The sequence below is a fragment of the Lindgomyces ingoldianus genome (genome assembly GCF_010093535.1).
Source record: "Lindgomyces ingoldianus strain ATCC 200398 unplaced genomic scaffold BDR25scaffold_9, whole genome shotgun sequence".
Classification (NCBI taxonomy): Eukaryota; Fungi; Ascomycota; class Dothideomycetes; order Pleosporales; family Lindgomycetaceae; genus Lindgomyces; species Lindgomyces ingoldianus.
This window is the reverse complement of record NW_022985170.1, coordinates 755,501-771,406: the sequence shown is the minus strand read 5'-3', so window position 1 is coordinate 771,406 and position 15,906 is coordinate 755,501. Positions and strand designations below refer to the sequence as shown.

Below are 15,906 nucleotides of genomic sequence, written 5' to 3'. Positions count from 1 at the left end.
AGGTTGATTTTTTAGTAAATAATACCGGATGTTCTCTATACCTTACATGGAAAACACAATCTTAGGACCCCTAGTTATTGAGAATTCAGTATACACCCATCACTTATTTTGCTATCAACCACAGGCTATATGCCACCAACAAGAGGTAACGAGAAGGCTAATAGGGTATCACAGCAATTTGGAGAGGACTAACGGACACGGCGCAATCCGTAAGCACCCCTGCTGCCTGTAAGTCACCAGGGCAACACTATTGGTTGCAGTGTCAATGAAAACCATTAATATGTCGACCTGGCGGCGGCCCATAAAGTCCCGCCTCCTCCCCCAGAATTACTTTTCTTTCCGCCTCAACCTCAACACCTCCAACTCGCCGCCTACAGCTACATAGCCTTCTTGCCTTCACGCCATCTTCCTAGGCCAACTCCCTTACCAGTAGCTTGCCAGCTTCTGCCTTTGTCTTCACTCTCCTACTCGCAAAAGTCTGGGTCAGTCCTTACCACGCACTCGCTCCCTCAATCTGCCCATTCCTCCTGCTCAGAGGCGGGCAGAGACAGAGGCACCCCGTGAAGTACCAGTAGGTACTTCCCTTCTTACTGATGCTAAAAGAATGTGTTTACTTGCAAACAGCCTCGTCTTATTTCCTCCTTCTCCACTTCTTTACACCACCTCTTCAACTTGCCATAATGGACACTATAAATACGCGCTGCTTCATTTCCGGCTTCCGCGGCGACTTCGCCATCACCACCGCCCTCGCGTACTATTACCGTGGCCATTACATCTATGGACCAACTGGAAACCCAATTGAGCCCCAGCAGTTCACCAATGGCAGGATCAATGTGGCGGGAGTTACTGCGACTGCCGCCCCATCGTATGACCCCCATAGCCCGCGCCTCCGTTCTGAGAATGAGGTCGCTGCTCTTTGGAAGTCAAAGATCAACGAGGAGACCGGAAACTTCAGTCAATACATCATCACTGAGGAGGATGTCGAGATGAGGCCGACTATTCGACATGCTGCTCAAGCCGCTCTTGCTTCGGGTTCTGTTCTCGCTTCTTCTTCCAGGGTCCCAAGTAAATACTTAAACTCCACCCTCCCAGTTTTGAATCTGTGCTTACCTCATCTCAGCTTCCCACGACCATACTGTCCGCTTTGCCAACACTCTGATCCCGCAGATCACCACCCGCCCCTCCAGCATTGACACACGTCGAGGTGGGTGTCCCATCGTCACCTTCGCTTTTCATTTCCTAACTCCTCACCAGCCCCGCAAGAGCTCATCGCTCGCACCGCTACCAGCCCGCGTCTCTTCGTCCCTCACGACTACGCCCACGCAAACCTCCACGCTGCGTCTGCGCCGGCCTCTCACCATACTTCGCCATTCGTGTCTACGAACAGCTCTCCAGCTCTCACTCGTGTTAACTTGCGCAATATCAATTCTTCCAGCCGCCTAACGAAGCTCATAGCCGACGTACACCCAGATGTAGATCTAAGAGCCTTCCCTTTCATCCCTAGTAGGCAAATTCCTTCACTTTTCAACATCCAATCGACTAAAACCCCAATTCAGGGTCTGATGAGCCTTTCTGGGTCGATCACTTGACCGCCCCTACTGCCCCCGTCATCAAGTGCGCCATCCATGGCGGAGACTGTGACGGCTTGACGACAACAGAGAGCAACACGACGGAGCGGTATCTTCTGGGGAGTGGATTCCGAGAAGACGTGCCAATGTTTGTGAGAGGGGGAGATCGGGTGATGGTGGATTGGTCCCGGGTGAAGGACCAAGAGATGGAGAACTTAGACAGGGGGAGGGAAAGGAGTATGGAGATTGAGGGGGTGAAGTGAGGGGTGAATGGGAGCGGGAGGCAGGATGGATGTGGACGAGGAGGATTGAGGCAGGGGGATGAAACTTCCTGTTAAGAAACAGATTCACAATGCATGTACCTAGTATAGGCCTTAATAATTCGCAAAGAGTTAAGCTGCACTTGGTTCCGTATAGAATGAATACGTAATGTTGTGATCCTTGCTGTGTCCTTGGTGCCTGGAGATGTATTATGCCTGCTGTAGAGAAATGGGAACACGGCATATAGAGCTAGAAAGTGCTTTAGTAGTTTACAGTGCGTCAGTTCTGCGCTAGCTCTCTTTATAGAAGATATATGTAAGTTGTTGAGATCCTTGCTGGGATGTTACTGTCCGCAGATATATTCTACCTACTGCACGAAAAGAAGAGAGAAAAATATATGTTTGATACAGAGTACTTTAAGACAAAACAAATCAAGGCTTAGCGTGCATACTCTATAAAATGCCTTGTCAACACCTAGACCCTTGCTACATTCTTAGAAAAAGGGAGGGCGAAATGTTTACTTCAGGAAAACAGGAGATTTAGAAACACATATTCTACTATAAAATAAACCAAGGCTATACGTGCTCTCTGTACAGAACACAATGCAAACATCTAGATCCTCGCCATATTCTTAGATTACAAAACAAGGCTGGATCTTCCGTAAGAAAACAAGTAGGACAAGAACACACCTGAAACACAGTTCTTCAGCATGCAACCTACCTACATCCCACATATCTGCTCTACAGAACACAAAGCATTATCCCAACTTAGATTCCGAGTGATGTCAAAATCAACCAATCAACACGTATTACCCTTAGCCCAAAACATTTAGCGTACGCAAAAATTGCATTTCCCCCAACACATTTTCTTTTATATCTCAGCAACGCAAATATATTTCTTAATAAAGATAACACCCCTAGCTCTATAAGCTCTTATCTATATAATATTAATATCCATATTCCATATTAGAAAGAGACGCTGCTGCTAAGAGCAGATTTGTAAAATTTGCGAAACGCTAAGAATCTGTGCATTTTATGTAACTATCCTAAGACTATTAAGCGAGCCCTCTTAAATTATAGAAGAGTAGAATAACAGCCCTTGTATATCTTAGCAACTACGCAATATTAATTGAAAAAGGGAAATGAGAGATTCTACATATAGAAGAGGTAAAATTATAGGACTCTTATAGATTTAAATGGCGTCGTTGTCATCAAAAATTAGAAGGGGAGGAGAGCAGATCTCGCAGAGCGCTAAGAATCTGTTATATGCATTAATTGGTGGATCCTTGGCGCGTCATTGGCAAATTCCCTCCGCCCCCCTAAATTTTGTAGTAACTACTAAATTTACTAATAAAGCATTAGTAACTAACAATACCTGCTTATATAGTAAGTATATACGTGAAGCTATACAGTCCTATGCAAAAGGTGTATAGTAACAATTCTTTAGTGTAGTAGTTAGTTAGTTCCCACATGTATCGCGCCTATAGAGTCTCTGCTTGCCTACCTTGTTAACTACCTTGTTAACTACCTAGTCCCTAATTTTTAAATTATAGTCTCTTATATTATACACGCCTTAATATATATTAATTTATGCTACTTAGGTAGCATCCTTAAGCAATTGCAGAGCGTAAGGGCTGCAGTAGGCAAGCTATAGACAACGTACTATTAAATCTATAAGATTACAGCTGCGTTTAACGCCTAGTTTAAGGCGTGCTAGGGCAGCCTATAAAAATTAGTAAGGCAGATAGGCAAGCTCTTTTTAATAAGCTTATGCAGAGTAGGTAGATGTACTAAGACAAGATTGTACGCTAGCTTAAGGTAGAGAGAGGCGTGTTTGTAAACTAGTCTATAGTCTTACAATACCTTAATTAGATAAATTAAAACTGTTACACATTACAGCCCTTCTTAATTAATTACAACAAAGATTTACACTAGGCATATTATGTTAAAATAAGGCAGTTTGCAGCTAAAGATTTAGTGTTTCTAAATAAGTTAATATTTAACAAGAAGACTAAGTAGAGGCACTACGCGTACAGCCTAGTAGGCCACAAGTCTTAGTATACCTAGGATATAAAGCAAGGCGCTACCTAGGCAATCCTGCCTGCCTATATAATAAGAGGATACCTGCTATGTACTAGGATTAAGAAGGGCTACTTTAACTAAAAGGACTTTATACAATAGATAGAGCTGCAACTAATTCCTACTTTCTAAGTAACATACAGCCTTAAACTAATAGTAATAGTCCTTAATAACATCTTAATTTATACAAATAATAAGGTTTAGCAGGTCCTAGAGTGCGCTAGGTATATTATGCAGTACCTGCTGCTATACTTGCCTAACTATAACCTAATTAAGCTTACTTTTTTAGTTTTAAAGGCGTAGATTTATAAAAATTATATATATATAAAAGCTTAATTTAGTTCTAACAGCTTTAAAAAGTTCTTAAAGGCAGCGCTATAGGAGAGTAGATGCAATAGGTTTACTGTAAAACACTTTAAGTACACAGCTAGTAGATTATATATTAAGTAAAAAGTGTTAGAGTGTGTAAGGCAGAAGCTCTGTAAACTATTTAATTTTTAAGATTAAAATACTATTAGTGTATACTATAAACTATAATTAATGCTACCCTACTTCTCTCTTATACTACACAACGCTGCTAGACTAACTGTAGTATAACAAACTAGTTTAAACTTATGTATATTATTAACTAAATGCTAAACTATTTTATCCTTTAACTTAAACATACCTACTGCAATAAAGTAGAGCTCTCTACTTAGCTTTAACATCTAGTAAAGATCTCTAATTATCTATTTTTACTTAATTACTACTTTTACTGCCCTACTATAGTTATCTTAGTCTTCTTCTAGTTACTAAGTAATTAACTACTTAAAAAACTTCTTTATAGTTTTCTATGTATTATTACGTCTACTACTAGTTACAGGGCTTAATAAGAGGACTAGTATATTAACAGTTTGTTAAGTAGTTAGTGTACTCTGCTGTAGAGGGGCTTGCAGAGCAGCTAGCAGAGCAGCTAAAGGAGCAGTAGGTGGTAGGCCTGGCAAGAACAGGACATGCAGAGGGAAAACACTAGGAAACTAGCTATAGAGTAAAGAGTATAGCTAACTACCTCTAGTAGTAAATAGCTAGCTTAATAGCTAGCTACAGCATAACTTATAGTTAAACTTACGCTACTCTCTTTGCTTCTTACACTTTATCTTGTTCTTCTTTATTCTCTACATTTAGTTTTTTACACACTAAAGTTCTATTTGCTTTCTTAGCTTTTATAGTTTTTTTTTACTAAAGTCTAATAATAACCTAGGCCTCTTGCCTTTGCCCCTCTAATTATAAAGGTTTACGCGCAGTTTATTACTTATATTCTACCTCTAGTAGTTAACAAGCTAGGTTAGTAGATATTTAATACTTACACTATTTATGCTCTTAAGAATACGCTTTGCTTAAGTCTTAGTGTTAGTAGGGCAGATCTTAAAGTGCTTATAAGTAAGCAGATTAACCTAGCACTAGTAGCTATAGTTATTACAGAGCGCCTTAATACAGACCTAGCAGCTGTAAATTAAGCTGACATAGTCCGCAGCTGTAAATATAGCCTCCTGTTGTTCTATCTTTTTAGCCTCCTTAAGCAGCTGCTGCGTACGCCTTAGATCTGTAAGTGTTTCTAGAATATTAAATAATAGCTTATTAACTAATTTATTGCGCAGAAAGACCTTCTATAAGGCAGATACTTTAAGTCTTACTTCTACTTTTATTTTAAGGCGCTTAATCCCTCTAAACTAACATATGTATTAGTCTGCTTACTCTAACAGGCGCTGCTTAGTTATAAAGCTAAAGTTGTTAATTATTAACATCTACTAGGTACTTTTTAATTAGTCTACTTAATAGCTAACAGCGCAACTTAACACCTTATAGTCCCTACTGTTAATACTTAATATAGGGTTAATAATTATAGCATCTACTTTATTCTTTATAGTTAGTATAAGAAAGAAAGTGTAATTAACTAACTCTAAATTATCTACTACACTTACCTTGTTTACACGCAGGTTGTACGCTATATTAATCTTATATTTAGGTTCATCTAGTGGCGGGGATGACTGGAGAACTGATTGGGCAGGTGGAGCGACTAGCGGAGCAGGCGGAGCAGGCGGAGTAGGATCAACTATCGGGGGAGATGATGGGAGCGGCGACGATGGGATAGATACTAGCTCAATCGATGGAGTAGCAGCAGGCCGTATAGCTGACCTGGGGGCTGCGCGAGACTGCTTTTGGGCTGGAGGACTCCTGTAAGTAACCACAACTGCTACAGGCCTACGCTAGCTAACTAACTTACGCTAACGCGCTGTTGCCTTACTAGCACTAGCTTGCTTAGCTGTTAGCTAACAAAAAGTACTAGTTCTTATACGCGTAGCTACCCCTAGGACGCCCTCTGTAGCTTAGGCACTAGTTTAAGCTATTAAGGTTAACTAAGAGTAGCTATAACACTAAAAAAAAGTTAGTATAGGCTATATACTAGTAAGTTTACAGCCTTAACTTACATAGTAGTAATAGTGACAGATTATGTTAATACTAAGCGCGTTATAGGCATATTTAGTGGTTACTGCAAAATTTGGGGGGGCGGAGGGAATTTGCCGATGACGCGCCAAGGATCCACCGATTAATGCATATAACAGATTCCGTCGATGTTTGCATCCGCTACATACCTCGGCTCGTCTGTCATCACACTAACAATGTCGCATCAACACTTTATCTGTTACACTACACTGCACTTCCCTCTATCCAGTTCCTTCTCTGCCTAATCCCAGCATCCTCCTCATCCCTCTACCCTAACATCCCCTCAACACCTCCTACGCCATCCTACTCAATTGCCAAACAAGACCTATCTCACCAATCCCTTGACATACTCTCTTGCCACTATGGAATCTTCTCCTTTGACCATGTTCAAACTCCTCCTCCCCAAACTCCCCTTCATATGCAAAATTGCTCTCCTGCACACACTCTCCCTATCTGAAAATGCCACAAAATGGGATCTCCGAACAGAACTCACAATAGAAATCGTCCGACAGATGCTTGGCCCAACCGCAAAACAACAGAGCATCACAAAACAACAATGGCTCACGACAAAAGATCCAGGTGTGAAAGGGAGAGTCTGGGTGAGTAAGGTCAAGTGCGAGGTTCCTGGTGAGGATGATTTACGCCAGATATTATTTAAAGCGATTGAGGATATGGGGGGTGAGAATGAGGGTGGATGTGGAAAGGATATGTATACCCCGCCTGATGCCGTGCCATTGGAGGCGGAGTGGAATGGGTATAGAGGCGGAGTTTCTGAAAATGAGCCTGAACCTGCAGGACTGTCGGAAAAAGAGAAGTATGAGAATTTGATGAAAGAAGTGCAGTCTCGGGTCACGCTATTGTACTTTCACGGTGGTGCTATGTATCTTCTGGATCCAGCGACATATCGACCTGTGACGAGCAAAATTGCGAAAGCGACCGGAGGACGCGTATTCTCGGTGCGGTATCGCTTGTCACCGCAGAATCCGTTTCCAGCTGCGCTGCTGGATGCACTGACGGCATATCTGTCGTTGCTGTATCCACCACCAGGCACACCGCACAACCCCATACCAGCATCGGAGATTATTATTGGTGGCGACTCTGCAGGCGGCTTGCTGGCAACCGCACTGCTCCAAACGATCCTACAGATCCACCGAACGAACCCCTCCAAAACCGTGAAATTCAACGGCAAAGATGTCGAGATCCCGATCCCAGCAGCCCTAGCCCTAACCTCCCCATGGCTCGACGTAACCCGGTCCCTCCCGTCTATCGAATCCCTCCGGAAATACGACTACCTCCCACCCCCGAGCCAAACCTACCACATGAACTACCCGCCCTGTTCTGCATGGCCCGTCGACCCTCCCCGCGCAGATCTATATTGCGAAGGCTCTGCACTTTGCCATCCGCTCGTCTCACCCCTCGCGGCAAAGGACTGGACGTCCTCCCCCCCCATATTCTTCTCCCTCGGGCAAGAAATGCTGCGCGACGAAGACGCGGTCCTAGCCCGCCGCATCTCCTTCCAAGGCGGCAAAATCGTTTGGCGCGAGTTCGAAGCCATGCCGCATTGTTTTGCGATGATGCTCGAGAGTCTCGAGGCTTCTCGGTTGCATTTCTTGGAGTTAGGCGCATTTTGTAAAATTGTGGTTGAGAAGCCACTGGATGTGAGGGCAAGTGCGTGTCTTGTAACAGTGAAGAGTTTGGTGATGAGGGAGGTTAACGTCGAGAGGTTGATTGAGTTGACGGATGGGGAGGTTAGTATAATGATGAGGGAAGGGCGGGAGAGGCTGGAGAGGAGGGTTGGGAGGAGTGGGAGTGGGGATGGGATGATAGATGTTAGGCCTATGCTATAGGGAGGGAGAACAAGGAGGTAGAATATAAGAGTAGGGTTATGGGACTAGTGTAAAGGGCTGCGATGCTGAACCATGGCAGGTTGTAGACTGGCTGGCCACCCTTGCGCGTCCTCCGTACCTCAGTTGGTGAAACTAAGCACTTGGGCAACCCGAGAGATGTCGAGCCCACTTCTTTGTGACATGTCTCCAACCATTCACTTAAGGTTGACCTATTCTATCAATACCCGCTCCAGAGTGTGGCAATCACAAAGCAGAACCCCAGCAATCATTCTTCCGATGACTTTATTGTGTTCAAGGATCAAGCCAATGTCGTCTCACAAAGTGAACTCGTATTTCAATCCTGGAATACGCCAGACACATGCCCGGCTGCCACTAGGTTATCAGAGAGAGAGCTTAATCAGGTACTTGGAGTTTGCATCCCTGCATCTGTCTCGACCTCCCCAAGTCCGCAACCTCCGCATTAGGGCACAACCTCGTACAGCAGCGCATAGACGGCGTCAAGATCCATATCTTTCCCATGCCCTCTATTCTGTCAAGATGATGAACAAAATGTATTTCAAACTATTCAAACTGCCAAGGCTCATTCTTGTACTATGGAAGTAAGTAATACTGGGAATACCCATACTATAGCTCCAGTGAATATGTGCATATTCGTCCTGTAAGTATCAATAGTGATTTGGCATGATGCCGCTAAATCCATCATGTCCATTATCTTAGGTGCAATGTCGTCAAACTCTGGGATGTAACACTTCGAGTAAGATGTTTCCGGGATTTGCCCCACAAGCTCCAATTGAGGCATAATTGCAGGTCTTGAATTATTTTGGGGTTTCTTGGGGGTTAATCTTCCTTCCTAAGACTCCAAGTTAACCTATCTATATTGCGGCATGCTCCTGCCTAGATCGGTACCTAGGCCCGATTTTTACCTTTATTAGAAGAAGGAACGAGGCGCAACGGGGAAATTCAAGCAAGCCTAAATTGAGCAAGAACACCCCCAAGCCTCACCTATTCGTGCGAGTCGGACTACAGGAGACCTTCAAGGAGATATGCGGAACCCCCTGGCTCTCAAAAGAAAATCATAATCAATTTCTTACTGAAAGCAAAGTATAAAAATGGGCTGCCAGGACTGCCAAAATGCGCGCTCACACAACCCTGTTATCCATGGTATCGTGTTTCCAGAACCAAAACGCCATGCTGAGATCCCCAGAGCCCAGCCAGCCAGCCATGAAAATGCATCACAGTACGCCAGATAATCCCCAAGGACAACCCCAACTTGTGTCTACTCCTCAACTTCCCCCTCTTCACTCGGGTCCTCATTTCCATTCACCGTCACCTGCTCAGGAGCCTAGAAACAGAGTTAAGCCCCAGTCGGATCCGCATCCTCTGGGGTATGGAGACCTACGTATATGCTCCTCTCTCCATCCTTCGGTGCCGTCGCCTCGTATATGTCTGCCATCATGTTGCAAGCTCTACGGATGTCTCGCAGTTTGACATGCTGGACTTCCCACCATGGTTTTCCATTCTCGCCCGGAATGTCGACCTCAGCCATGCGCGCGCCAGCAAAGAGCGATGCGGCGGCTATTGTTCGCGAAGTGAACAGGAGACAGAGTTCGGTAAGGCAGGAGTCGCTGAGGAAGGCCCAAGATGCGTTTCTAAGGCGCTTGTTGTGCTCGATGCCATAATACTTGAGCATCTCGTACATAGTTTTGTATGGTGGTTCGATTGAGAGGTCGAAGCATATCGTCTCGAGTAGGACGTCTTCGCTGTACAAGATTGTGTCTCTCCATTTCCAGAAATCTTTCGTCTGCTCATCAACGAGTTTGTTCGGATCTTTGAGAGCAACGCGGACGCAGGCGATGACCAGCTCTTTCATTTTTCGACAGTTTTCTTCGACTTTGGTCGCAAGGAAGAGGGCAGTCGCGGCAATTTGCTTTAGAGTGTCAGGAAAGGCCCCAAAGTGAAGATTTTATCTAGACTTACATAGTGGTGAAGTGGCTTGTAGCCCGCCGATGGCTTGAGGCTCTTTCGCATCAGATACCTGTTGAAGAACACAGAAGCCGTGCTCAGGGTGGTTTGCGGCAGCTTTAGCATCATTCCGACCTGCAAAATGAAGTTGACTCCTTTCTTTCGGAGCGTCCTCTCTTCATCCGGGGACATGCCATCTACGATTGACGGAGCCTGGAGGAGCTCCTCTTCAGTAAAGATCCACTGCTGTTCGGCTTCGACGACAGCAGGAGGCGGGGGTCGTGGCGGCTCGCGTCCCGAAGGTCGCTGGCTTGAGGAAGTATCTCCGGTAAGGTGCATTTTGTCTGGAGTCGTAGTGGTTGGATACTGAGGAAAGCCGGGCTGTGGTGTGCCGAGGAAGTAGCAGCCCTTGTATTTTTATGCGAAGAAGCTCAAGCAAGCGGACACGCAGAATTTAACATGGGGACGGGAGTGGCGGCACAATACCAGGGATTGGTATTGTGAGGTTGTTCGACAATCAGCTTGGTTGAGCCCTCGCGGTGAACGTGAACTCTCCCCAGCGGGGATGCTAATGCCGAGGTCGGGCCGGGGTTGCGAACTAATTAACGTCCATCATCGAAGCCCAGTGCAAATCAGTTCACTTTCACTGTCCAGTTTCACTACTCATTGAGATTGTTAAAACATTATTTTATTAATAGACTAGAAATTAATAGGGTACAAGAAAGTACTTTCGCTACCTTCGTAGTAGCCATCATGTTATCATGAGTTCAGTATCCACTAACGCCATTCCTCCGTTTTGCCAACATCTAACTATTTCCGAAGCAAATCAAACAACTAAGGAACTCTGGCGTTGCTCACTCCTCAACAAGAAGTTCACCTGCGCCCTTGAAAGTCGATTGCGCGGCAGGCAAGACTTTCGTACATTCCGTCATACTATTCATATTGTTCACGCCGAGCATGGAAAGGCGGATGTAGGAATGAGCATAGTCGTCGTTCCAATGCGACTGGCCTCCAGGGCCAGCAAACTGAACCCACTCGCTCTTAGTGCGTGAATCCTGAGAAATGACGATGTCACTTGCGAAGCGGAAAACTTTCTTAGGTAGAGGGCCAGTGCCCATGGTTTGGTTGTAGAACAGAGTATCCCAGATTCCAGGAGTGCCGTCTTGGGGCTCGCCTTTCCGCTTCGGGTCCACGAAGAATTGTTGGCTAGTTGTATGCGCGCCAAGGAGAGCGACAAGATCATGGGGTGCGATTGTCTTGTCCTGGAAGAGTTGGATGAGCTTATCTGCGCTGTCGTTCACGCCAGGAAGCAGGTTGTTTGGCGCTGATTTGCTGCTGTCTTTGCGTCCAGCAAAGAATCTGATGCGTGGTCCAAGAGGGCAAGCTACAAGGGTTTTAGTTATGGCATCCAGGGACGAGCAGATCGTAGAAGTACTGACTAACGGTAGCGTGAATACCTGCAAATTGAATGAGATCGCCCATGCCGACGCCGAAAGTAGCCTTTATTATCTTCATCTTCCCAATGATATCCTGTAGGCCATTGTTCTCTCCTCGATTAATTTCATCCGAGGAAAGAGCAATACTGCCATCTGCCCCTCCAAAATCCGAGCCAGAGTCCGCCAGCGGTTGAGACCACGTACCGGCATCGTGGAAGCCAAGGCGTACCGCAGCTCGTGCATTCTTGTTGCATCGACCCGATGGCCCTTTGAAAATTATTGTGAGGGCCTGTGAGACGTACCACCACACACAGCATGTGTCTTGTTTGCACTTCTTTGACCCGATTATAGGTGGCGTGTAACCTGCCTCGCTGCTTTGGCCAGATTCTGTCTTGAGGAGGATATTGGCAATTGTCTGGCCCACCGGAGTTCTGATGCCATTCTTCAGATCGCCTATCAGGACAGGGGGAGTAGACCCATCGTTATTGCCATCGGGAGGCGTTTGTGCAACCCTCTTTTCGATCTCGCGTATCGTGTTTCTTATGCCTGGATAGGCAAGCGTAGAGTCGATGAAGGTTAGGAGGCCGAAGCCGAGAGTGAGAATTGAAATCTTCATATCCGCCTTTGTAGAGATACAACCACTGGATTAGGGTATAGAGAGAACTCGGGAAACTGAAATTTCAACAGGAACACTCCACAGGTTATGACGGCACTCCCGTCTTATACAAGCTATGGTTATCTTTCTCTGGTCAGCAGCCATTTGTTCTGGCCTGCAGAGTTTCCCCGTATCCATCGTAGGCGTTGATCCAGAGCCCCACTCAGCTCTCAGCGAACTTGGCAAAACTTCCGCTTCTTCGTAGGCAGTAAGGCCAGCTCTACAGTACGAGGCGACGAGAGAATTCTGGAGGAGTTGTGGCTGGGCACGGCGCCTTTGCTGATTGGCGTTGTCTTGAGCCTTATCCCTTGTCATCCGTTGTTGGCAAGCCACACCACCCGTGGTTGATGGCTGACAGGTAACCAGGGCCAGTCTTTGCTATTTAAAAGATTAAGCTTGAACGGCGATTCGGACCTGCAGATCTAACTAGGCGATTTCTAGAGCTGAATCGACAGAGAGGGTCTAGATTCTAAGTTGTCATGTGTAAAACCTTCCACATGATTCGGTGCGACAGCAAGCCACAATGGAATCGATGAAAAAGAAGGCGCGTGCACACCAGTTTATTCTCCACTGAGGAAAGCGCAATTGCAGAAGAAAAATCTGCTGACGGTTAGGGGGATAACAGGCGAGAGATGTTCAGAGGTCCTTGGCTGAGAATAACGCTGTTCTCAAAGGCTCCCATGGAACAAGAGACGTGCCAGACAAGAGAATGGTCGGCGAGGGGTTACCACAGTTTATTCTGGTCTAGGTGCGCAAATATTTTTGTATGAGGAAAAGGCCCAGCTCGCATCCGTGACCCTGTGGTCCGCATTGTTGACGTGTCATCGTGAGACGACAAGCTGAGTGAGCATCCAAGACCCCAGACACGAGATGCCGAGAGCGGGCGCATTTCTTGCGAAAGGAGAGCAGCAATGGAAGAGGTGAGAGGCAAAGACTGCGCAGTCTACGAGGTTCTAGTCGCCGAAGAGGTCTTTCGGAGGGTCGCTTGCCCGTGTGAAGAGGACTCTCAAAGTGTCTGGAAGTGTCTCAGCGGGGCCAACCGAATCCGAGTCACGTGGACGTTTCTCCAGGAATATTCCTGCCAATACATTATTGTAGGTAGACAACTCTTGGATGCAAGGTACCTTCCACCACCATACCCGTGCTCACGTCACACAACAGGTCACTCATTTCCTGTCAGCAAATAGAACTATTCCGATATGCCACAAGAAACAAAATCGCTGATCCGATCTCAATGCAATCCCAGGAACTCCATGTGACCCATTTTCCAGCCGTTCCGTTCCATGCCGTCGGGATACAATTACTATTACATAGTGGAAAGATTGAAGTGCAGTGCGTGCAAGCCGTCCGCGAATTACAAAAGAATACAGCACGTGAAGTTGTGTGATCCAGATGCGCCGTGTTATGTTTCGTTATCCTGAGTATATAGCCTCTAGGAGATATATCACGCCAAACGCCAGGAATGCAATTGCGCCTCCCAAGGTAACTGTTTGACCGGTTAGCAGCTGCTCTCGATGCTTTTGCCGGATTGAACATACCGATGCGCATGCTGACTTTTCCAGCAATTGCACGGCCTCCCAGAACTGCTACCGCAGTACACATGCCGTGGCCAAAGATAGCACCGCCAGTTACCCACCAATAGTCTGCTCCTGCAGCCATGGCTATCGTGGCAATCTGGCTGCGATCACCCCACTCCCCAAGGAAAGTCATAATGAAGGTTTGTACCCAAGCAGGGCTAAGCAGTAGAGAGAACAAATTGTTGAGCCCAATCACAATAGTCGAAAGGGTGGAGCCATGAGGAGAGGGAGAGCGTGATGGTGAAGAAGAAGGGCTCCGAGCAGGTGCAGGTAGTCTGGAGTTCGACCTTGACCGTCTGGCACGACCAGATTCGAGAACATAGGGCGATATGGAAGATTTCCTGCGACTGTTGCGTCGGGCAAGGTGCTCCTTCTCCTCGAGCTCCATCTCCACCTCCTTCATCTCCTCTCCAACACCTTCATCGGGACTCATAGCTAGCCCCTCACGCATGAGCTTGACGCCAAACACAAGGAATAGACCGGCAGCGGCGAAGCTGGTGAAGCGCTTGGGAAGCAGGGTGGGTACGGCGTGACCAAGCACCGCAGAAAGAACCGTCATGGTGATGAGTGCCGAGAATGCAGCGGTAAACACGACAAGACGGGAGTGGCGCATGGCCATGAGAGCAGCGACAAGGAAAGTTTTGTCGCCAATTTCAGAGAATATGATCATTGTCAGGGAGAGGATGAAGGAATGGAATGGCTGAATGACACCGTTTTGGTCGTCATTGTCGTCGTCGGAAAGGTCGTCGGAATCGGAAATCTTGTTTGGAGGGGTGGTGCCTAGAGGGTCATCTTTGGGAACGGAGGGGGGGACTGGGTGGGGGATGTCGTGAGGTGTATCGGGAAGATCCGTCGGCTTCTGCAATTCGAGTCAATTGGGCGCCTTTTCTCGAGACGGCTGGGTGGCATACCTCCAACCCCTGCGCACCGAGCTTTTTAGATGCTGTCTCAGTTGGTTCCTTCTCCTTGAGTCGTTCCTGTTCCCCGTGAGGCAATGGAGGCGCCTCCTTGGGTGGGTCTGGAATTTTCTCGACCTTCCCTCCGGTCTTGGTCTCCTGCTCGATTCTATCCTTGTCCTTTGCAGAGACCCCGCCTTCAGTCCCAGTGTTTCCTTTTGGGGACGCTCTGTTTGGATCATCCATCACACCGTCCCCCTCTCCGCCCAAAGCCTTCCATTCCTCCTTTGTCAGTTGTTGTGTTGAGCTGATGCGGGTCGCTCCGGGCCGAATCTCTTCCACGCCCACGGGCAGTTTCTTGGGCACTGTAGGCTTGCCTTCTACGTATGGCCCCTCATGGGGCTTTCCATCGAGTCCATCAACTGGCGCATCTTTGGTAGCTTTCGACGCTGGTGACGGGGACGGGGACGGAAGTGCGCTGAGGGCGGGATATTCGGGGAGGACGGCGGCTCGAGCGACTTGCTTCTCCTCGGACGCCGTCAATATGGTAGTTGCAAGGGCATGTAGTGTGGGGAGGAGGAGAAGCAGCGCCGGTGCTCGTTGGGCACGAAGCCTCATTGTGGTGACGACAGAATTGTGAACAGGGGTATCAGGCAATTCTCCACACACCAAGTCGGACCAAGCCAACGGAACAGAGCAGCAGAGCCTGAGAACAGATAGGGGAGCGGTTTCCAAGGAGTGACAAAGGGCGTGGCCGGTGTGCAAGCGGACGAAATTGCGCAAACGTCGTTCTAAGTTGGAAATATCGCGAGTTCGGGGGTTTCGAGGACTCGAGCTGGTGGGTGAGGCGAGTGAGTGATTAGGAGACCCGTGGACCGGTACGGGGATGCGCGCAGGGGTAGGCGTTCTCCCCAATATATTTAGAGACGCAGAGGAAACGCGAGAGGGCAAGACACAAACCTGGGGGGGGGAAGGGGGGGGGGGGCAAAGGGGGTGCAAGATGCAGAATTGGCCAGCGCGCGTGCGATTTCTGTCTCCAGTTCAAACAGGTCGGACGCACACCCCAGACGGCGCCCTGCCGGCCTCAACCTTGGCCTTACCACTGCTGGCCTAGCTGATTTCACAACTGTGAACACGTGACC

The 15,906-nt window shown here is 47.2% G+C and overlaps 6 protein-coding genes across 6 annotated transcripts; 2 read left to right on the top strand and 4 right to left on the bottom strand.

Moving 5' to 3' along the window:
* Positions 1-536: 536 nt before the first annotated feature.
* On the top strand, positions 537-1,831 carry BDR25DRAFT_387455 (uncharacterized protein; the record flags this gene model as incomplete). Its single annotated transcript, XM_033698060.1, has 4 exons — positions 537-1,065; positions 1,121-1,204; positions 1,255-1,503; positions 1,557-1,831. The coding sequence occupies exons 1-4, from the start codon at positions 594-596 to the stop codon at positions 1,829-1,831; spliced, it is 1,080 nt and encodes a 359-aa protein (XP_033550141.1). The 5' UTR covers positions 537-593.
* A 4,099-nt stretch (positions 1,832-5,930) lies between these two features.
* BDR25DRAFT_352723 (uncharacterized protein) lies at positions 5,931-8,779 on the top strand (the record flags this gene model as incomplete). The annotated part of the gene is made up of 9 exons (XM_033695053.1): positions 5,931-5,989; positions 6,022-6,123; positions 6,461-6,569; positions 6,643-8,184; positions 8,226-8,255; positions 8,318-8,360; positions 8,403-8,413; positions 8,442-8,648; positions 8,684-8,779. 9 exons carry the CDS (start codon positions 5,931-5,933, stop codon positions 8,777-8,779), a joined length of 2,199 nt encoding a protein of 732 aa, XP_033550140.1.
* A 39-nt stretch (positions 8,780-8,818) lies between these two features.
* Positions 8,819-9,558, bottom strand: BDR25DRAFT_352722 (uncharacterized protein; the record flags this gene model as incomplete). The annotated part of the gene is made up of 5 exons (XM_033695052.1): positions 8,819-9,080; positions 9,145-9,235; positions 9,270-9,299; positions 9,330-9,387; positions 9,418-9,558. The coding sequence occupies 5 exons, from the start codon at positions 9,556-9,558 to the stop codon at positions 8,819-8,821; spliced, it is 582 nt and encodes a 193-aa protein (XP_033550139.1).
* BDR25DRAFT_282727 (cyclin-like protein) lies at positions 9,336-10,576 on the bottom strand. The gene is made up of 2 exons (XM_033687992.1): positions 10,216-10,576; positions 9,336-10,165 (listed from the first exon to the last, which is right to left on the bottom strand). The coding sequence occupies exons 1-2, from the start codon at positions 10,537-10,539 to the stop codon at positions 9,593-9,595; spliced, it is 897 nt and encodes a 298-aa protein (XP_033550138.1). The 5' UTR covers positions 10,540-10,576; the 3' UTR covers positions 9,336-9,592.
* Positions 10,577-11,054: 478 nt separating this feature from the next.
* On the bottom strand, positions 11,055-12,252 carry BDR25DRAFT_323867 (peroxidase; the record flags this gene model as incomplete). The annotated part of the gene is made up of 2 exons (XM_033692124.1): positions 11,055-11,584; positions 11,640-12,252. The coding sequence occupies 2 exons, from the start codon at positions 12,250-12,252 to the stop codon at positions 11,055-11,057; spliced, it is 1,143 nt and encodes a 380-aa protein (XP_033550137.1).
* A 1,122-nt stretch (positions 12,253-13,374) lies between these two features.
* On the bottom strand, positions 13,375-15,739 carry BDR25DRAFT_302247 (UPF0016-domain-containing protein). Its single transcript, XM_033689756.1, has 3 exons — positions 14,780-15,739; positions 13,830-14,727; positions 13,375-13,777 (listed from the first exon to the last, which is right to left on the bottom strand). The coding sequence occupies exons 1-3, from the start codon at positions 15,380-15,382 to the stop codon at positions 13,704-13,706; spliced, it is 1,575 nt and encodes a 524-aa protein (XP_033550136.1). The 5' UTR covers positions 15,383-15,739; the 3' UTR covers positions 13,375-13,703.
* Positions 15,740-15,906: the final 167 nt, after the last annotated feature.

What these genes read in the sequence shown, in the direction of transcription:
- BDR25DRAFT_282727 (XM_033687992.1), bottom strand. Translation starts at nt 10,539, where the DNA reads ATGCACCTTACCGGAGATACTTCCTCAAGCCAGCGACCTTCGGGACGC. An exon ending in ACAAGCCACTTCACCACTAT is followed by an intron (nt 10,166 to 10,215) that starts GTAAGTCTAGAT and finishes GACACTCTAAAG; the next exon opens with CAAATTGCCGCGACTGCCCT.
- BDR25DRAFT_302247 (XM_033689756.1), bottom strand. Translation starts at nt 15,382, where the DNA reads ATGAGGCTTCGTGCCCAACGAGCACCGGCGCTGCTTCTCCTCCTCCCC. An exon ending in TCGGTGCGCAGGGGTTGGAG is followed by an intron (nt 14,728 to 14,779) that starts GTATGCCACCCA and finishes CTCGAATTGCAG; the next exon opens with AAGCCGACGGATCTTCCCGA. An exon ending in AAAAGTCAGCATGCGCATCG is followed by an intron (nt 13,778 to 13,829) that starts GTATGTTCAATC and finishes CCGGTCAAACAG; the next exon opens with TTACCTTGGGAGGCGCAATT.